At 41.6% G+C, this 22,999-nt stretch overlaps 1 protein-coding gene across 1 annotated transcript in view; it reads right to left on the reverse strand.

The window, feature by feature from the left end:
* Positions 1–2,000: 2,000 nt before the first annotated feature.
* Positions 2,001–22,999, reverse strand: part of LOC311035816 (glycine N-methyltransferase-like) — a 28,472-nt gene continuing 7,473 nt past the window's right edge. Inside the window, exons 3-7 of the mRNA XM_084044274.1 lie at positions 19,193–19,320; positions 16,687–16,800; positions 15,176–15,318; positions 10,643–10,761; positions 2,001–4,706 (exon numbers count right to left, since the gene is read on the reverse strand). Of these exons, the coding sequence (XP_083900400.1) occupies positions 4,535–4,706; positions 10,643–10,761; positions 15,176–15,318; positions 16,687–16,800; positions 19,193–19,320 (676 nt within the window). The 3' untranslated portion in view covers positions 2,001–4,534. The remainder of the gene's footprint in view (positions 4,707–10,642; positions 10,762–15,175; positions 15,319–16,686; positions 16,801–19,192; positions 19,321–22,999) is intronic.

Below are 22,999 nucleotides of genomic sequence, written 5' to 3' on the forward strand. Positions count from 1 at the left end.
ATGAAATGAGATTTGTCCCTGAGCAACACTTTTAACCCCTAATTGCTCACAGGTTCTCATTGGAGGCAAGACCGCAAGGACTTTCATAAACGACCTGTTAAAAGGAATTATCCTTATCCTTATTAAGGATTTGTGTGCGTGGGGAACTCATTTGAAACAAGCTCAGTGCTTTTATGAGTCTTCCAGTTTAGTAGATCTTGTATTGTGAATTTGTACTTCCATGTACTGTTGTTCTCATGTCTTACTAAATAAAGTACATCAATCAATCAATCAATCAAGAGAACTGGACCTGGTTCAGACAGTATAACACTCAACAAGTTGACAGACAGACAGACAGACAGTTCACCATAAGATGGGGTCGTGGAATAAAACAGTTTGAGATCCTGATATAAATACATTAAACTAATAAAGTGATAAATGTAAGTGTGTTTGTTTACATCGCAGCACTTTATTCAAAGGCCTTTGTCGCCCTCATGTGGACAGAAGTGGAAGTCTTCAATAAATCCAGTGTTCTCAGTTTAATGAAATATTAAAAACGAGATGACGCAATATGGCGCTAGTTTATATAATATAAGCTATTACAATGTACAAGCTCACAATGAGATGCATTGCTAGCTTGTAGATCTGCTATTTTCGGCGCACCGTCCGCGTCGTAAAACAGAGCATAACATAAACATTAAAATACTTTTATTTTGAAAAGCAGAGCTGAAGCGCTCGCGTTGTGTTCAGTGTGAAGCTTGACACTAAACGTAGTTTTATTTTGAAGAGAAAGCGGAAGTGCTCACGTGGTTGCTCACGTGTCACTTGACGCATCCTGAGTCAGGATGCCTCCGTTTTTATTCTAGCTATGATCTCTGTCGCCCTCTAGTGGACACAATCAGCAACAGGCCTACAACCATAGAGCTTTTGGAAAGTGATTTAAAGTTATATTTAAACTGTAAAATGTCAAGATTAAAGCCCAGTCAATGAACCCATTGTCTTTAAAGGGTCAATATAACTCATTCATTATAAATTTTGCTCTTATCAGTAGATTAACTCCTATCCTGTGTTTCATTGTGCCCGCAATGCAGGCATAATGAATAACTTTGAGGACTCCTTAGGGGTCCCGGACCCCCTGCAGTAACTCTTATCCTCATAGTGTCTACTCACTAGATGGCGACCAAACAGCAGGTTTCACTGTCACTGAAAGTACGAAAAGTATTGGTATCAAAATGTACTTAAAGTACCAAAAGTAAAAATACTCTTTATGCGTCGCATCGCGACGCATTGTGAGCTTGTAGATCGGCTATTTTCAAATGGCCGAAATGTATATAGGGCTGAAGTTGTTAATATTATGTTTTGAAATAATAATCAAAATCTACAAAGTAGATATTGTATGTTAAAGGAGGAGTTCACCCAAATTATTATTATTTTTCTATCAATTGTACACCCCATGAAGCCTTGGATTTATATGGGTTTTTGCGGCATTCTTAAGCCAATAATTTGATGACCGTGTGTATTTCCGGTAGGAGACTCAAAGAATCTACTTTGTGTCTCCTACCGGATACATTAGCCGGTAGGAGACAGGAATCAAATCATTAGTTTAGGAATGCCACAAAAGCACAAATAAATCCATGGATTCAAGGCTTCATGGGGTGTGTAATTGATAGAAAATAAGTACGTTTTTGGGTGAACTACTCCTTTAATACAATATAACTTATATAATTGGTGTGGTTACATTGTGTCTCCCTGCTCTTCTATTGAGTCAAAGGTCACGTCTCACCTAGACACAGGATCTGACACCAATCTTGACCCGATGGTCAAAGATTACATTTATCCCCTGAGCAAGCAGGCAGGCTCTATTGGCTCAATGGAGAAAAAAAAGTCAGCACTTGCACAGGAAACCGGGTTCAAATCCGAGGTACAAGAGGAAAGTTACGTAGAGCAGCTTTAACACACCGTGTCCAGTATCCTATTATATGAATAATATCTACATGAATATGAAACACAAGACACAAAACTGATTTTCCTCTTTTATTTAAAAGCTTTTGTATTTTAAATAAAACAATTTGAATAATAATCACATGAGCAATAACCATTGTAAACAATTTAAACCTTTTTTTTTTTAAGACTCTTCCAGTTCTATAATTGTGCATGCCTGCTTGATATAACATCCGGCATTCTTAAACAATAAAAATAATAAAAACTTAACATCACTACCACACTGTGAACTAAACAGCTGACCTCAAACTAATCATTTTGTCCCAAATCTATTATTACATCATTGTATTGTAACATACCGTCTTATCTATACGCAAACACAAGTTGTGGTAATTCTGGTTTTCTCAACAGGTGGAATTTCTGTCAGATTTAACTTTTCATTTATTAAAACACAATGTATTGTAGTTGGACCATAACTACCGGTATATGAGTTTAAGGCAAAAATCAACTCTTTATCTTCTCTTCTAAGAAAGCACAGAACGTTGAACAGCATTCCTACAGATTATGCCAACATTTCAAAAAACATTTCACCCAGTTCTCCTTTACATCTTTAAGAATAAAACAAATTGTATTTTTTTTTATACCAAGTTTCTGGTAAGGACCAAGTGTACAGTAGAGATTAACACACATTAAATCAACCCTGAACATATGTTTAACATGTGTAAAATGTTTCAAAAAACATTCAAAAGGTTTCATATAGCCAATCTACAAGCTCACAACGTGTTGCATCCTGACGCGTTGTGAGCTTGTAGATCGACTATTTTCAAATAGCCAATGTACAGCATATGGCTATTTAAAGTGTTTACAGTGGTTTAAACCGATTTTGACGCTACTGTATTTTACCAAAATTTAGCTGGGGACCCCCTGGAATCCCCAAAAGGACCCCTGGGGTTCCCTGAACCAACCAACCAACTAAAATAAAGATTGCCTACCAATAAAGCCATTGCATCATTGTACTGTACGTGGCAGATGCATGTAAAGTTGCATAACATTTTTTTGAAAGAAATATATTATTCTAAATAGTTTGTGGGGGGAAAATAATCTCAATTGCACGATGCAATTTTTGACATCATATTTTTTTGGATTGGGAATTTGTGCATTTTCAAAAAATATATATATATGAATCATATAAATGTATCAAGTACCTTGTAGATCTATTATTTTCGTCTTAAATCAATGCCCTATGTTGTTCAAGAGTGTCGCGCAAAAGTCGCGAAAATAGCCGACCTGCGCATGTGCCACAATGCACGTCCATGCGCTGTGGGCTCACCACCAGCGCTCACATTATTCAGGACTCAGCAAAGCCTGCAGACATAAAACTATTCAAATCTCCAAAGACCGTTTTTTTTTTTTTTGAAATACGAAATGTGTTTTTGGACAGAAATGAATTCACAAAAACATGGATTAAAAAAACATTCCTACTCATGTGGGCTTTGGTTAAAGTCCAACTGAAACTGGTTCTTCAACACGGGCCAGGAGGACATGAGGGTTTACAGCTCTATTAAAAGGCTGGTACTGTAGGTGGAACCTAAACCCACGGCAGAGATTTGGGGTTCTGATGCCGAAGTCCTGGAACCACTGATCACCCATGTGTTTGGACTGGTCTTTTTAACTGGTCTTTTAACTGGTATTTTAGTCAAAACACAAACATTTTCGAATCAGTTTAAAAAACGTTTTTCTTTTTTGTATTCAACCTCTTGAGCCCTATAAAATATTTCCAAAAAAATATATCTGATCTACAAGCTCAACATGTCACAACGCAGCAGAGTGTGAGCTTGTAGACAGGCTATTTTATTTTTTATTAAAAAAAATCTATTTTTTTTTTATTTTTAATCTTTGAACATTTTTTGGCCTACAAACATCATCATAGCCAAAATAGTAACGGCCAGGTCGTAATGACTGATTTTACACTTGGTTGAGTGCTGAAAATAGCCGATCTACAAGCTCACAACGCGTCGCAGCGCGACGTGGTGTGAGCTTGTAGATCTGCTATTTTCAGAGCGCAAAACCCGAGCGCAACCCAACATAAAAATGACTTCGGGGATCGTATCGGTTGCATAACAGCCGATACAGACGTTGTGATAAAGTAAATGTATTTTTTTATAATAATGGCCGATGTCGGGGGTCTGAGCCGTACTCTTTTAGGGGGGTCTTCATGCAGACGTGGATGAAGGTAGCAGGGGGCCTTGTTCCTTTAAAGGGATAGTTCACCCAAAAAAAAAACGTTTTTTCCTATGTATTAGTCACCTCATGGAGACTTGAATTCATGGATATTTTTATGTTTTTGTCTCATTCCTAAGACAATAATGTGATGACCAGCGGACCCGGTAGGCAGCGGTTTCCGGTAGGAGACACAAAGGAGACTCTTTTGTGTCTCCTACCGGAACGGCTGCCGGTCATCAAATCCTTGTCTTAGGAATGAGACAAAAACTAAAAAAAAAAACATCCATGAATTCAAGTCTCCATGAGGTGACTCATCCATAGGAGGAAAAAAAGTCATTTAGGGGGTGAACTAGCCCTTTAAAGTGTAGACGGTGTTCCTGTTCCTCATAGTCTAGGAGGTCTTCTTGCAGACGTGGATGAAGTAGCACGGAGCCTTGGCCTGGCCGGGCTTGTAGGCGTCAAAGTCCCCGTAGACGCTGTGCTGCACCTTGCCATGGAAGGCCTCGTTCAGCAGAGACTTGAAGCTGTCCAGCTTGTGAGGGTAGTAGGACAGACGGAATTTACTGAGGACAGAGAGCGCGCGCACACACACACACACACACACACACACACACACACACACACACACACACACACACACACACACACACACACACACACACACACACACACACACACACACACACACACACACACACACACACACACACACACACACACACACACACACACACACACACACACACACACACACACACACACACACACGTTTGTTTCACCCTGAAATAATCATCGTTCAGGTCAGATAACTCACAATATACGTGTGCAAAATGTGGGCAGTGATGGCCTAAAGCATTGGTTCTCAAAGTGGGGTCAGGGGACCCCCAGGGGTCCTTGAGGGGGTTCCAGGGGGTCCCCAGCTAAATGATGGACAGGAACCAAATGGACCCTTATGGGTCTGTAACTCGGAGAGTGTACAAATGGAACCAAATGGGTCCTTATGAGGCTGTAACTCTGAGAGTGTACAAATGGAACCAAATGGACCCGTTACTCTCAGAGTTACATTAACATTGATTTTACAATATGAATTGGGGTCCCAGATAGTGGGGTGCCAGGACACTCAGTCATTTCAAATTCATGTAAAAGTTAATTTTTCACTTCTAATTTGTAGATAATGGTCTATAGAACAATTTGGCTCGAAGATATATAAACCAGATTGAAAAAAAATATATTGTTTTTGCCCAATTTCCAAAATGGCCAAAATCGGAATTATGATGTTTTGATACATTTCTTAATTTTCCCACAATTGCTGTGAAATATTTTTTTTTATTGCTATATCAAGTCAATACTGTGTGAGGAATCAACTGGAGTTAAAATATTGATGTTTTGAATATTCTGGTGTGGAAAAACATAAAGATGGCTGCCATTTACATCGAATTACTTCAAATTACACCTAACTTCTATTAGGCCTGGACAGGCAGTCATTTCAAGTTGTTGTGAAAGTTTACTTTTCACTTCTAATTTGAAGATAAGCGTCTATAGAACAATTTTAGTTAGACTGTCAAGAAACCAGATTGAAATGTTTTAGTTTTTTTACCCATTTTCCAAAATGGCAACAATCGAAATTAGTCTACATGTAGGTCAGATTTCCAAAAATCTTAACCTTGAAGCCAAATTGTGTTTTATGGCATACATGGTTTTAGGGGTAATAAGGGGTACTGGATCCAAATCTGCTGACAGTGGGCAGACATAGGTAGCGATGCAGTGTCAGGCAGACAAGGATATCCCTATGTCAGACTGGCTCACAGGATAGTCTGGTTGTTTCTAAGTAATATTACCAGTGGTCATCAGTGATCATTATGGCATGGGCTGTAACAGGTGAATACAGAACGCAATGCTTGTCTGTCCGATAGCAGCAGGGACATGGCCCCTTGTGGGCCTGGAGGTTGGTTACACTAGGATCATATGGAGGAGAATGGAGCACAGGGCATCATGGACTGTTCACCTTTCCCCTTTAGCTGTTAAAAAGCTCCAGATAAAAAGCAACAAGCAAAGGAGGTATAAATGCATTAAATGGGGGTCCGTAGCCCTAATGCATGTCAAACTGGGGGTCCTTGAAATTAAAATGGTGGAGAATCACTGCTAGAGCCGTAAAAACCTTCTCTTATTGGGGTCCCTGACTTATCTTTTCAAATGGGGGTCCGCGGGCTAATAAGCGTCAATTTGGGGGTCCTTGACATGAACAAGTTTGAGAACCACTGGCCTAAAGGTTAGAGGAGCGCCCTCGTTGCTGGAAGGTTGCCGGTTCGAATCCCCGGACCGGCAGGAAAAAAGATCTGGGTGGGGAAGTGAATGGTCAACACTTCCCCAACACCGCTGAAGTGCCTTTGAGCAAGGCACTGAACACCAACTGCTCCAGTGGAGCTGCTTAGTGGCCAACAGCATAAGACTGTGGTTGGTTTTAATGTGTCTGTCTGTCTGTCTGTCTGTCTGTCTGTCTGTCTGTCTGTCTGTCTGTGTGTTTCTATGTGCAGGGCGTTGCTGAAAATGAGCACTTGTGCTCAGCTACTACCCTGGGTAAATAAAGAGCAAAACTAGATTGAACCAACATTATAGACCGAATATATATTGAACCTACCGGTATATATAAAATGAGAATACAAGTGTGGATGTAATATTTTATCTTGGCGTTCAGGCTCTGCTATAGATATAGATATCTACACATATAGATATAGATATCTACACAGATAGATATATAATAACCCCCCCATGGGGAACAGAACCAATAGCAGAGCCCACTGGTGGTGCTTTTTTACTGTTATTTCTTATTTACTTTTATCTTTTTTTCTAAAATTATTTTTGTGTGTATAGGACACTATAACTAAACCTTGACCTTAAATTACCTTACTCACTCACACACGCACGCACGCACGCTCTAACACATGTTTGTAGACTGTAGAGGATTTTCCATTGGCTTTACTTATTGACCTTACAATAACACTGAATTACATAAGAGTTAAACATGAACCAAGATACACTGACCTAGACTGTCAGGACACACACACACACACACACACACACACACACACACACACACACACACACACACACACACACACACACACACACACACACACACACACACACACACACACACACACACACACACACACACACACACACACACACACACACTCTGCAGAATGTCCCATTTCACAACATGTGTAAAAACCTTTTGAAAATAGCAGATCTACAAGCTCACAATGCATCGCATTGTGAGCTTGTAGATCTGCTATTCTCAAATGGCCGAAATGTACAGTATATAGGGCTGAAGTGGTTAACACAATGTGTCGCATCGTGACACATTGTGAGCTTGTAGATCTGCTATTTTCAAAAGATTTTTATACATTTGAAAACTTATGAAAAGGGACATGCTGCATAATGAGTACTTTCTGATTTTGCATTTTAAGTACATTTTGATAGCAATGCTTTTGTACTTATACTCAAGTACATTTTGAATTCCGGACTTTTACTTGTAAGAGAGTATTTCTACCTTGCAGTATTGATACTTTTACTTAAGTAAGACATGTGAGTACTTTTTCCATCACTGCAAATAAACCAGAGTCTGAACTGAGCCTGCTTTATAATGGTCCAGTCTCACGTGCAGAATTCACTTTGTCCATGTGAGGGCGATAGAGACCGCAGAATGAAAAACAGTCGGTCAAAGCTTCAACTGTAAAGGGTGATTTAAGTGATAGTTTTACTTTAAACCTTTTGTGTTGAGACAAAGTTAAAGCTCTCTATATTCTCATAACAATCACTGCTAAAGAGTGAGCCGCCAATATCGTCCCTTCAGGAACGAGAACCCATTCATCAGCTTCAATTTAATATTATTCCAATTCTAATTTTTGTCTGCTCACTTCTTAGTGTCATCACGTCCCATTTCATTTGTTTATCCTGTTCCTTTATCCTGACTACTGAATAACCGGAGAGACGGGGATAAAAGTATTGAAAACAATAATAATAATAATAATATAAAAAATAATAATAATTTAAAACAGGGGTCTTCAACAGGGGGTCCGGGACCCCTAGGGGGTCCTCAGAGTTACTACAGGGGGTCCGCCAAATCTTTGTGTGATGTGATTTTTCTTTCTTTTTTTACATTAACCACTTGAACCCTAGAATCCCTTTTCTGAGGAGGACTTTAGCCAAAAAATAGCCGATCTACAAGCTTGTAGATCTGCTATTTTTGGCAAAGAGTTATAGGTGTAGAGGGGAAAAAAGAGCAGCAAAAAATGATCTGAAACCCAATTTCATACAATATAGAGGAGGGGGTCCCTGCTTCATCTCTCTCTCAGCTAGGGGGTCCTTGGCCTGAAAACGTTGAAGACCCCTGCTTTAAAACATTTCTGAATGGCTGAAACATAGACACCAGACTGAAAGCCGTCAACAGCCGCTCTAACCCTGAGCAGTCATAACATGATCTTTCCATCCTAATGAAGACAACAATAGAATACAAAGTACACACACACACACACACACACACACACACACACACACACACACACACACACACACACACACACACACACACACACACACACACACACACACACACACACACACACACACACACACACACACACACACACACACACACACACACACACACACACACCAGAGGTCGCGTCACCGGAAAATATAAATCTCTCCTGACATCTTCACAATGACACAGCATTTATTTCTGTTGTGTTCTCTACCTCTCTCGCTCTCTCTCTCTAAACCTCTCTTGCTCTCTCTCTAAACCTCTCTTGCTCTCTCTCTCTCTCTCTCTCTCTAAAACACACATGCTGGGGACTCTTAAGTTGCACCTGTTTGTGTAAAATGTGCTGCATAGGTAGGTAAATGGGAGACACTTTATTGTGAAGGTAAGACCAGAAGAAGAGAGTTGTTGTTGTTGCTGCAAAGTTGTTGTCGCAAATATATTATAACTCTGATGTCGGCACGGCAGTCAGGCGGAGACCTCCGGTCGGTCCGGTTATATTAGATAAAGCTGTGTATTGAACAGGTTATATTAGATAAAGCTGTGTATTGAACAGGTTATATTAGATAAAGCTGTGTATTGAACAGGTTATATTAGATAAAGCTGTGTATTGAACAGGTTATATTAGATAAAGCTGTGTATTGAACAGGTTATATTAGATAAAGCTGTGTATTGAACAGGTTATATTAGATAAAGCTGTGTATTGAACAGGTTATATAAGATAAAGCTGTGTATTGAACAGGTTATATAAGATAAAGCTGTGTATTGAACAGGTTATATTAGATAAAGCTGTGTATTGAACAGGTTATATTAGATAAAGCTGTGTATTGAACAGGTTATATTAGATAAAGCTGTGTATTGAACAGGTTATATTAGATAAAGCTGTGTATTGAACAGGTTATATTAGATAAAGCTGTGTATTGAACAGGTTATATAAGATAAAGCTGTGTATTGAACAGGTTATATTAGATAAAGCTGTGTATTGAACAGGTTATATAAGATAAAGCTGTGTATTGAACAGGTTATATAAGATAAAGCTGTGTATTGAACAGGTTATATAAGATAAAGCTGTGTATTGAACAGGTTATATAAGATAAAGCTGTGTATTGAACAGGTTATATTAGATAAAGCTGTGTATTGAACAGGTTATATTAGATAAAGCTGTGTATTGAACAGGTTATATTAGATAAAGCTGTGTATTGAACAGGTTATATTAGATAAAGCTGTGTATTGAACAGGTTATATTAGATAAAGCTGTGTATTGAACAGGTTATATTAGATAAAGCTGTGTATTGAACAGGTTATATTAGATAAAGCTGTGTATTGAACAGGTTATATTAGATAAAGCTGTGTATTGAACAGGTTATATTAGATAAAGCTGTGTATTGAACAGGTTATATTAGATAAAGCTGTGTATTGAACAGGTTATATTAGATAAAGCTGTGTATTGAACAGGTTATATTAGATAAAGCTGTGTATTGAACAGGTTATATTAGATAAAGCTGTGTATTAAATGAACAGTCGACACAAGTTGTATTACAAGTTACTTTCAAACAAGAGAGAACTTGTGAGTAAAGTTGGCAAGTTGCCCAACCACACATTAACAACAATGAACAAGCATTTAAAGATGACTCATCCAACACAGATGTGTAAAGACTCTTCACAACAGCTATACTGTAACTGTAGGTCATACATGGGTTAATATCAGAATACTGATATATTATTGACTTGTTACAATTCCAAACATGTAAACATGACAGATCTACAAGCTCAACAAGCTCAAACACATGACAGATCTACAAGCTCAAAACGCGTCGCGCTGCGACGCGTTTTGAGCTTGTAGATCTGCTATTTTTGCTGTCCCTTTGGAGTGAATGTGGACATGTGTGTGTGTGTGTGTGTGTGTGTGTGTGTGTGTGTGTGTGTGTGTGTGTGTGTGCGTGTGTGTGTGTGTACCTGACGTCAGGGCTCTGGGTCTTCTCATCAGGGACCTGGATGGTGTAATCCAGGGTGATCATGTGAGGCTTGTTGTTCACCCACAGCACCGACGTGGAGATGTCCTGAGGTAGATCACTCTGTGAGAGACACACACACACACACACACACACACACACACACACACACACACACACACACACACACACACACACACACACACACACACACACACACACACACACACACACACACACACACACACACACACACACATGAATTCTTTTATTTGGATCTGCACAAAAAGCGCAATACATGATAGATCCAAACATTGATCAGAAGAAGGTCACATTATACGGGCAAACCAGATACAACTGCTGCACATGCTTAACACACAGAGGAAAAAAAAAAAAAGATAACGAATTGATGACATACTATATACAGAGATTCAACAGTTGTTGTTTTTTTTGTTTTTTTGCCACTCAAGGGTAAATGAAACATCGCCTTCTCCAGATAGACAGACTGCCCATAATATCTGAGACAGAACAGTATTTAGCCAACTTTTTTGCATTTGTCTTTTGCAATCCACCTAATTGCATGCCGCGGAGCACAAGTTTGTGGACGTGGCCCAGACTCCCAAACACAAGGACAATAAGTTGACAGTTATATCCCAAGGCCATAATACGTTCCACCAAAGGTTGATATTTCATACGTTTGGATGTAAAACAAATGTCCATATACAAATCAAATGGGCATGGAAGATAGTAACGTTCATTAATGAACACAATATCTGGGGTATTTGGAATATCTTGCAGTGAATTGACATGTGTGTCATTGTGATCAAACCAGTCTAGTTTTACAGTACTGTGTTTATACATTTTTGTTGTCCTTTCCTGTACTTCTCTGATTCTGTCTGAGACCAGATCCACCAGACGATCATGTCTGGCAATGTACAGTCCTTTATAGTGGCTGCAGCCATTTAAGATGTGTGCGACTGTCTCTTTGTCATGTGGTACTGGGTGTAGAATACAGTGTGGGTCATGTTGTGATGGATACCAGGTTGCCAAGTTAAACTTGGTCGGCAGCACTTGTAGACGTGCTTTAATGGTGAAGATTAGAATGTCCTCACCAATAGTGTTATTTGAGAGGACAGAATGGGACAGTGAGTGATTTGCAAAAGGAATAAAAGCCAGTTTCCCCTGTAGCTTCAGGCTGGTCCAGTGCTGTGCACTGTGAGATCGATTCACTCCCAGAATGGAGGCTCTCGCAGTCGCGGATTTGATTGACAGCTCAACACCGTCCTGCTGGTAGATCGCGCGTGCATAAACGAGCGGATCTGTGACGATGCGGTTATTGATCGCCACAGCTGTTCCATCGGGCGCCGCCCACTTTAGCTCCAATCCCGAACGATGGCACAGGTCGTTTAAGTCCATCCAATCGGACCGCACACCAAATCCTGTCGCTTTAATGTCCAGTTTTCCATTTCCCTTCGTCCTGAATCCAAGGAATTGCGGCTCATTATCCATCGCGGGTGTTACTTTGCGTCGCTGCAGATGTTGAATGAGTGATTCACGGGCCATTTCTCTGACCGTAGGATCATCATTGTTGAGCATGTTGATGAGGTGGCTGGTTCTGGTAGCGGTGTAAACCCATTCTATATTCGGTACGCCCAAACCACCCTCCCTGATGGGCTGAAAGAGGATGGAGCGGGTGGAATGGGTATTAAGTTTGAACCAGCCCCTCACCAGACGCACTGTCTTGTTGTTCAGTTCTGTAAGGGTGTTCTGTGGCAAATGGACATTTGAGAATAGGTGTTGAATTTTGGCAAGTGCCAATTCTCTGATGGCCTGCAGTTTCATTCGGATGGGGAGGGGGGAGGAATCGATTAAATCCAGTCTGACAGAATAGTCATCATACAGTTCCCGGACTTGTTCTTCCCAGTCACCTCCAACATTAAATTTATGTCCCAGGTACAGATATGCTTCATGTCTTGAATATACTCGGATGGGTTTTTGCATTAGTGTAAAGGATGGGGGCTTATCGGCTTTAGATGCATACCACCGATTACCACCGCTGCGCCTTTCATAGAACGCAGCGCATTTGGTTTGTTTTGCCTCCAGCCTGGACCACAGCAGAAACTCCTCAGTGCGGGAGAGCATGGATAGAATAACACTCTCCTGATTTGACGCGATCTGAACGTCATCGGCGTATCCTTGTACTGGGTTTGGAGATCTTATTCCATCAGGTGCGCACTGGCGCATCCATTTGAGCCAGTGATTGAGTGCAAGAATAAAGTTTACCGCACTCCAGGGACATCCTGTTTTAATTCCGATACCAAGTTTAATTGGATCAGTCAGAGTATTCCCACATATAACTTGAATGTAGGACTTTTCATAGACATTTTTCACTATATCTGTATACAGCTGTGGCAATTGTATTTCATTGAGAGCATAAATCATAACATTATGAGGCAGTGTGCCGAATGCATCACGGAAATCTAAAAAAACGGAATAGAACTTTGCAGAGTCATGTTTAAAGTTGTCAATCCCTGTCTTCAGACAGAAAACATGCTCATTCATTCCTTGACGGGCAATATAAGCCTTTTGTTCAGATGAGAGAATACCAGTATCTGTGAGCCAGGGCAGAATGCGGGCCAATATGCACTTCATGAATACTTTATATATTGTCGGTAAAAGTGAAATGTCCCTCCACGTAGAAGGGTCGTCAGGAATATTGTCTTTTTTAGGGATTCTGTAAATTAATGCACCTGCCCATGAGTCCGGGACTTTTCTATTCAACAAACAAGTGTTAAATATATTTACCAGGATTTGAGATGACACCTGCCTAGTGGCTTTTAGGGTCTCATATGTGACCCCGTCAGCGCCACTAGCTTTATTATTTGGCAGGCTGTTGATAACTTCTTCCACCTCGCTGGCTGTAAAGTTACCGGTCTCTGGCATATACTCTGGGGGTTCGAATGCAAGCGTCTGTTGCCATGGTGCGTCATTTAAAGGGGCGTGGTTGGGTTTTTTACATTTGGCAGAATAGTAATTCTGCACAAGGTCCACATTATTAACAGCGGGTGGGGGGTTTGGATATGTGCTGTTGTTTAGTATGATCTCTATTGCTTTAGTTCTCCTATGTTGCCATAGGTAAGCCAATTTATCTCTGCCCACCTGTCTCGGTCTCCTTTGATGTTCAGTGGGTCTCCCGAGCGCTGGTTGAATAGCGTCTCTCACGAAGCACAGTTGCGCCTCGATCCATTCCCCTAGGGAGTCCCGAGACAGTTCTTGTGGGAGGGTCGGACTAAAGAGCGGAAACTTCTTTAGTACTCGCAGTGTGTACTTCAGTAGCGGTAGTCCAAATGGTCTTCCGTTCTTATGGCGAGTGGTGAAGGTCCCGTTCTTGTAGTACAATCCATTAAGAATGCTGATGAGTTTAATCCATTTGGCAGGTGTTTCACCTGAGAAGGCAAAGTTTCGCCGCTCCTCCAGTCGCTTTGCATCCAGAGTTTTTCTGTAGTTTCTCTCCTCGTTTTGAAAGAGGATCCACTCCTCTGGTGTAAGTGGTCGGACATAGTCTGAAAACGTTGTCCAGGTGCTCTCTCTCCCCGCTGGATGTGCTGGCGTGGGGTCGAACACCTGCCACCTTTGTTGATATATTCTACCAGTTGGTAAAGCAGCTTTAAAGGCCAACTTTATCACCGCAATGAGGCACATTGCAAACAGCAATCTGGTAACATCCATATTAGTAACCTTTCTTCCCTGCATTGACGGCGGCAGTTACGACGGGTGTGTTTTAAAGTGTTATTAGTGCATTTTGGCTGGAGAACCGGTGTTTACTCCTGCCGCCATCTTGGAAACACACACACACACACACAGTTAAGGCCTTTGCACACAGGGTCAATCAGTTTTTACCGCATGCGAAAAGACACACAAATCGAACTGGGTTCAATTGGGAAAAAACGCATCTCTGCATCGCATCACCGCACGGTAAATTGGGAGCCGGTATACATGAGGTCATTGAGAACCATGTGTTCATTTAAATAATGATTTGGTCCGTTTTTCTCGTGCGAAAAATCGCACCCTGTCTGCAAAGGCTCCGGATCTGTCATCATTTTTAAAGAACCTCTCGTTTACTACCTGTTTACTTCCTGTTTATTTCCTGTTTACTTCCTGTTTATTTCCTGTGGGGAAATGGGTTCATCTCGGTTCATGTTGCTTTAAGGCAAAAACGAGACACATTCAACTGGCCACAGCTAAGGAACAGATTACCACAACCGGATAATGTTTTTTTGCGTTGCAATTTCCGTGAGGACGGCGGTCACGGATAATATTCCATTATTTTTTGAAGATCAGTAAAATCGCTCGTTTTGGCTGGCAGCAGCGTTCACTAATACACTGTTACTCTGTCTGTTATAGAGTTATGATTAACATATTATAATGGATGTTTTTTTTAAAGGTTAATACCTTGTAATAGATGTTTTATTAAAGGTTAATACCTTGTAATAGATGTTTTATTAAAGGTTATAGGTGTTTTATTAAAGGTTAATACCTTGTAATAGATGTTTTTTCCCTGTGGAGCCAGTCCAGTCTCCAGTATGTAGTCATAGTTGCGGTGGTCGATGATGAGGATTCCTCCAGGTTTCACCATGCTGGCGATGTTTGTAAGAGCTAACTTCTGATCGCTCTGGTCCCCTGAAAACAACACAACACACATTTTTAACTCTTAAACCGGTGTGCTATCATGAATGCACCAAGACAGACCTGAGAGAAGGGGTCATGTGACAAAAAGAACAGATCTACAAGCTAACAAGGTATCTATCACGTAGCACTGCATTTATGTTACATTTTTCACATAATGTTGGACAACATGTTTTTATTTCGTTGCTGTCGGGCAGAAACCTGTTATGTCAATATTTGAACTTAGTTTTTTTTTAAGTTAACGCCCTACTTGATTACACTACAGCGTCACACAAAACCATACAAAATAGCAGATCTACAAGCTTGAAACGCGACGTGAAGGGACAGGTTTTGAGCTTGTAGATCTTCTTTTGTAAGGAAAGCTTGAATTATCCTCTTTGTGTCTGCAACGTTTTTGTTTCATAAACATCCACCGTAGACATGTTATGAGATACTGTCAATAATTAATAATAATAATAATCACCTGCACAGAATGTATTGACAGAAAGCAGCTCATAACTTATCTATGGTGGATTTTTATGAAACAAAAACTTAGCAGATCTAAGAGGATAATCCATGCTTTGTGTACAGCTGCTATGATGGTGAGTTTAACGTTGTTTATTACACGGCATGGTTGAATGCTCGATTCTGATTGGTCAATCATCGGTCATTATTTCTGGATAATGACCGATGAGCTCTATAACTGACCGCTGTCTAATCAGAGACTCAGAACATCTGCTCATATCAACCTGCGCTGCTTAGTTTTATGCTTTGTCCAACATGACAGCCATGTAAACAAACAACCAATGTCATTTACAACTAAACGTTGCTCTCAAGAATGTTTTTGAAAACATTTGAAGTGAGAAATAGAGGATGCAATAACCGAAAAATGTCATTCTATTTGATCCTCTACACCATTGGCTCTCAAAGTGGGGTCCGGGGACCCCCAGGGGTACTTGAGGGGATACCAGGGGGTCCCCAGCTAAATGATTTATAGGAACCAAATGGACCCTTATGGGTCTGTAACTCTCAGAGTTCATCATTAACATTGATTTTACAATATGAATTGGGGTCCCAGAGATACAAATGCCATTACATGGGGGTCTGTAACCTAATGCACGTCAAACTGGGGGGGTCCTTAAATTACAATGATTGAGAATCACTGCTAGAGCCGTACAAATCTTCTCTTATTTCTTTTTCAAAAATAGCAGATTTACAAGCCGCGCTATGAGCTTGTAGATCTGCTATTTTTGAATAGCCAAAGAAATCTAAAAACAGTACACTTTAGAAACAAGCCCAAAACCCGCAACTGGATATTTACAAGTGACTTTAAGCCCCCAAGTCGCTTATAATAAGCAGGCATGGCAACAGCGGTCTACCTACCTTTGAAGTCTGGTAAGTGAGCGAAGGAGTTGCCGAGGCAGATGACGGCATCGAACCCCTGGCCTGGTTTCTGGATGTCTTCTGGTAACGTCAGCCAGTTGGCCTCTTCAATCTCTGACAACAAACAGTTAGAAGGTAGTGGTGTAAATGATATGTTCTTGGTTCAAATAAAAAAAGTGTTATTTTTTAGATGTAAAAGCTCTAAATTCTGATCATTGCTATAGTGTGTTCAGTAACAGGGGTCTCCCCAGCGGGTGCATTTCGCCTTTCCGACATGTTGCCTTTCCGACGTTGACGAACCCTAACCCTAACCCTAACCGCACGCGGAAGCCACTAGTCGGAGTGGTGAGATGTCGGAATGGAAGGAGAACCCCCTCCCCAGCTCTTTAACACATTGAGTGCCAGGGGTTTTTCAAAACAGGGTACCTCCAGTGCCTGGAATTTTAACAATTTTTGGACCTTTTTCAAGTAGTCACAAAATATTTTCAGTGATCACCGTCCTCACGGTGATCCCCTCATTACACACATAGGGGTCTCGTACAATCCGGGGAAAAACATTAAAAACATTCGGTAATCCGTTCCATAGTTGCAGCCAGTTGAAAATAGTCAAAAATACATACTAAAAAAGAAAAGTACACAGGAGCCGAGATACAGGCTTTTGAAGTCATTAGTTAACCAGGAAGTGGATTGGAGTCTAAATCTTCGAAAAATCATATCTCCTGGTGCTGTGTTTTTTTTATATATATTTTTGCCCAAAAACGTTTTTTGGCACACCTCGTTTGGATTATGAAAAACGGTCCGGACCGTTTTTGGCACTCAATGTGTTAATAAACACAAAATACATGTTCAGGTGGGCACCAGTTTCATCCGATCAAGAGAAAACCCATTCATCAGCTTCAATTGTATAGAGTTCCAATTCCAATGTTGTCTCATTTTAGTTTTTGTTTTCCAATTTCACGTCCTATATCCTGACCCGTATGAGTTCTCTCTCCTGATTGGATAAAAGTGTTATCCTTACCTGAAAATGAATTTATTAAAGAGCTAGCCAGACAGTCAGTCAGTCAGTGAAGAGAAAACACAAAACAAAGGGTATTTATTAAATATAGTATATCATATACAGGGGTGCACATAACATGCGCACCCAAAATAAATAATGCGCACCACATCAGACGACGCGAGGCGCTTTTGCGTACCAACAGCTGGGACAGGAATTTCCAAGCTTTTATTTTCTAGCAAAACTAAAGCATAAAAGCCTGGAGATGGAGGACGCATGCTGCACGTGATTGTGTGAGTGCCTCGCATTGCCTCGCTGCGTGCACGCAGCCAGCAGTGGCTGTTAGAGGCACTCGTCACCGATGATGAACGCACCGTGATGGTGCAAAATATGCCGTGAACGTCCCAATCTGGCGGATAAAAGCAGCGCAGCACAGGGCACCAACCTTGGGGGCTTCACCAAACAATGTGAGAGAAAAAAAACGGCGAAAATCGGCGGAATTTGCAAGCAGAGCGTCCTCTTTTTTTTTTGTCCTCGCGCAGCTGTACCCCTCCCCCCCGTTGACAAAATGGGACGGGACCATTTATTTGTTGCGCACCAAGTTCTGAGTACTAGACCTAAAATGTTATGTGCACCCCTGATCATATAATGAAATATTCCACACAAAAAAAAAACACAGAATCAAATGTTTTAATGTCATGATTCAGGATCCTGGATGGCTTTGATTCTAGGCTTAAAATAATACTAAAAAAGCTAGAGCGATATTCAACAGATAATAACTAAAGACCGGAGGGTGGCGGTGACACGCTTTCCCCCCCGATGGAAGCAGAGACACTCTCTGTCTTTTGAGACACTCTGTGTGTCCATCGTCCTGGAACTAAATATTCTGTGTCTCTTGAAAGGCTAGTAAAAACGCTCAAAAACTTTGGCTATTAAAAAATAGCAGATCTACAAGCTCATAGCGCGACACAGAGTGCTGCGCTATGAGCTTGTAGATCTGCTTTTTTTTGTTGAAAAATCATGAAAATTTGTGCAAATCTTTAAATATATATATATTTTTAAAGCGATTTTTTTTACTCAAATCTTTGCTACATGGGGGTCCCTGGAACTACATATTTTGAGATGGGGGGTCCACGGCCAAATACATTTTTGGGGGTCCTTGACATGAAAAGGTTTGAGAACCACTGATACAGAAACATATGTTTTTCAAGGAAGGAAATTTAGGATTTAGAAGACATTTGTAGAATCCCCCAGAAGCAAAGATTTGAGTTACAAATGTTTGCTTTAAAAATATATATATTCAAACATTTGCGGCACTCTGTGCCGTGCTATGAGCTTGTATATCTGCTATTTTTGAATAGCCAAAGAAATCAAAACAATTACACAGATGCGTTCCCGGTCTTAATGGGTTAATTTGGAGTTCCTTGATCATGTAAAAAGTGTCAGAACCAACTGGACATCAAATGAACTCAGTGTTAACGTGGTGAGAGAGCGTCCCGGGGCCCGTCGTACCCCACTGGTCGAAGGCCGTCTCTTTCCTCCGGTCCCATCTGGACTTCAGGGCGTATTTCAGCATCTTGTCACTGGCGTCCACACTGACCATGTTGAAGCCTTCCTCCACCAGCATGATAGAGTCCACCCTGTAACATGTACAAAACGATACAAAAACATTAAATGACATGCATTAGAAAGACAATATCAGTCACTAGGGTTGAGATCCAGAGGAAACAAACAGTACTTTTAAAATATAAGGGAACACCGTAACTCTCAGAGTTAAGGCCTTTGCAGACAGGGTGAGATTTTTCACACAGAAAAAACGGACCAAATCATTATTTAAATGAACACATGGTTCTCAATGACCTCATGCATACCGGCTCACAATTTACCGTGTGGCGATGAGATGCGGCGATGCGTTTTCTTTCCAATTGAACCCAGTTCGATTTGTGTGCCTTTTCGCATGCGCTAAAAACTGATTGACTAATCACACCCTGTCTGCAAAGGCCTTTACAGGCCTGTAAGGGTCCATTTGGTTCCATTTGTACACTCTCAGAGTTACAGACCTGTAAGGGTCCATTTGGTTCCATTTGTACACTCTCAGAGTTACAGACCTGTAAGGTCCATTAGGAACCCCCTAGGAATCATTAAAGGGAACCGTTAAGGAATCATATCCGTTAAGAGCAGGGCTGTATTAGCCATTTTTGTATTAGCCGTGGCCCAGGGGCCCTTGACTCTCAGGGGCCCTTGGCTCTAAGGGGCCCTTCAGGGGAACTGGGCCGCGCAGCCATCGACAAATATATTTTGTTTAAAAAAAAAAGTAAAAATCCCAAAACTTTTTTTTATGGGGGGCCCTAAAAGATTGCCGGCTCAGGGGCCCGTGCGGGGGTTAATCCATCCCTGGTTAAGAGGGAATCGTTAAGGAACCGGAACGGCTCAAACAAATCCTAAAAAATAATCCATCCTATCAGACATCACAAACACACATGTGTGTGTTCAACCAGTCTAACGTGGTAAAAGTGAAGCCTCTGTGATGAAGCCTGGATGTCATGGAACGTCACATTCCTATAGGATGGATGGCTCATTCCTGACATAACATCAGATCTGATGACACAGGAAGTGAGCGGGGGGATGGGGGGGGGGGGTGCACAGTTCAGTGAACCCTAAAAATAGCGAGGCTCACTATTCTGGGCGCGCTGCCAGCACCCAGCATGTCATGGTGACACCTCCTCAGATGGTCCTGATGTCCCCAAGACCCCCCCCCCCCCCCCCCCCCCGACACGAGGAGCGGGGGTCACACGCAAAGGAGCACCAGACCAGTCAGAATCAGAATCAGAATCAAACTTTATTGTCACATCAAATTACAAGTAAGGTGGGTGAAATTCTTCATTGTGCAGGTTCATCATTGCAGTTTAAAACTACAAATACTAAAGCACACACAGCTGCAGCCATGAGTCGGCGCCGCCTTAAGTTTCCCTTCTTGCTCGAAGTGAGAGTGTGGGGTGGGTGGGGTGGGTGGGGCGGGTGGGGGGAGGTTGGATGGGGAAAAAAAGCACTACTCTCATGCCCTGCCTCCCAGGGAGGCAGCACATGAGGGGAGCGAAAAAAAAGGAATATAAACCAGAATATAAACCAGTCAGTTTATAACAGTGGTTCTCAAACTTGTTCATGTCAAGGACCCCCAAATGTATATGTATTTGTCCACGGACCCCCCCTCCCCCATCTGAAAATGTTTTGAGCGGGGGACCCCCAGAAGATTTGTTAAAAAAAGAAATGCAAAATGTTTTTTCTTTTAAAACACGATTTTTCAAAAAGTGTTCAAAAATAGCAGGCTTGTAGATCTGCTATTTTTGAACAGCCAACTTATAAATGGATAAAGTGGTTGAAATAATTGTGATGCTACTTTAACTACTTTTTTTGCTGGGGACCCCCTGGAACCTCCCCAAGGACCCCTGGGGGTCCCCTGACCCCACTTTGAGAACCAATGCTCTAAACATGTTCATGTCAAGGACCCTCTAACCCAGCGTGTCTCAACCTTTTCAGGCCGGGACCCCCCCAAAATAATTCTATTTGAACTGAACTGGGGACCCCCCCCCCCCCAAAATAATCCTATTTGAACTGAACTGGGGACCCCCACACACTGCTTATGCACACCTTCTTCTGGTAGATTTCAGTTCAGCTTTTAATACAATACAGCCACATCTCTTAATTAAGAGGCTGAGGGACCTTAATGTCCATCCCCTTATTATCAGGTGGTATCATTCTGTTTTAACTGAACGTACACAAAGGGTCAGTGTGAATGGTACCATGTCAGAGCCCAGAACCCTGAGAACTGGAGCACCTCAGGGCTGCGTCAGCTCACCTGTCCTTTTCACCTTATACACCAATGAGTGCAGAAGCGGTAACCCGAATAATTATCAAAATCTCGGACGACACTGCCATCTTATCCCTACTGGGTAAGGATAGAGATTTAGCTACCTATTTTTTTAGAGGTTCAGAGGTTTGTAAACATGTTGCGATGACAACCACCTTGTTCTCAACGTGAGGAAGACACAGGAGACGGTGTTGGACCCTAGGAGTATCGGTGACCACAGGTCTCCTCATATAAATACTTGGGCATTAGCATTGACAACTCGCTAACGTGGAATACACATGTGGACAGTCTCTGTAGTAAACTACAGCAAAGACTGCATTTCCTCCGCCGTCTCTGGGTTTAAGGTGTTCACCAAAAGTTTATGTTAGTGTTCTACCGAGCGGTCTTGGAAAGCCTGGTCAGATTTGGCATCACAGTTTGGTTTGGTAATCTCTCAGTGCAACTGAGGTCCAAATTACTCCGATCGGTGCAGACTGCAGGGAAGATAATAGGAGTAAGACAACTCCCCTCTCTGCAGTCTAGTTACGAGCAGGCTACGTTAAGACAGGCTCAGAAAACAGTCAGTGATGATACCCATGTTCTACATGGAACGTTTGTAATGATGGCCTCTCCTCTGGGAGAAGGTACAGCGAACCAAAATGGAACTATGGTTCGTACCGGTGTCAACTAAAATGCTGAACGAGGCTCTGAAACGGCATCGACTGTGAGAAGATTAGATTGACCACTATCTGTGCTCTTGTGTACTGTTGTGTCCCCCCTGTTATGTATTCTCTGTCTTTTGTCACTGATGTTTTGTGTGTGGCTGCAGCAGGGGTGACAGCCCAAGCCAAATGTCCCTTGTGGACAATAAAGTTTACCTTGACCTTGACACTATAGAAACTATCATCAGCAGGTCAACAAATGAACCTGGCGTCTGTCTTAATAACATGCATCTAAATCAGTGGTTCTCAAACTTTTTCATCTCAAGGACCCCCAAATTGACACTTATTAGCCCCGCGGACCCCCATTTGAAAAGATATGCCAGGGACCCCCATAAGAGAAGATTTTTACGGCTCTAGCAGTGATTCTCAACCATTTTAATTTCAAGGACCCCCCAGTTTGACATGCATTAGGGCTACAGACCCCCATTTAATGGCATTTCTATCTCTGGGACCCCAATTCGTATAGTAAAATCAATGTTAATTTAACTCTAAGAGTGTACAAATGGAACCAAATGGACCCTAACGGGTCCATTTGGTTCCATTTGTACACTCTCAGAGTTACAGACCCATAAGGGTCCATTTGGTTCCTATCCATCATTTAGCTGGGGACCCCCTGGAACCCCCTCAAGTACCCCTGGGTTAGGGTTAGGGTTTTTTTTTGAGAACCAATGATCTAAATGACAGTTTAACCTTTGCATAAGAGACTGCATGTGTATGGTGGTCAAATGCAGCCTACAGTAAGTATGCCTA

This window comes from Gymnoscopelus microlampas (genome assembly GCF_963454915.1).
Source record: "Gymnoscopelus microlampas genome assembly, chromosome: 20".
NCBI classification, from domain to species: Eukaryota; Metazoa; Chordata; class Actinopteri; order Myctophiformes; family Myctophidae; genus Gymnoscopelus; species Gymnoscopelus microlampas.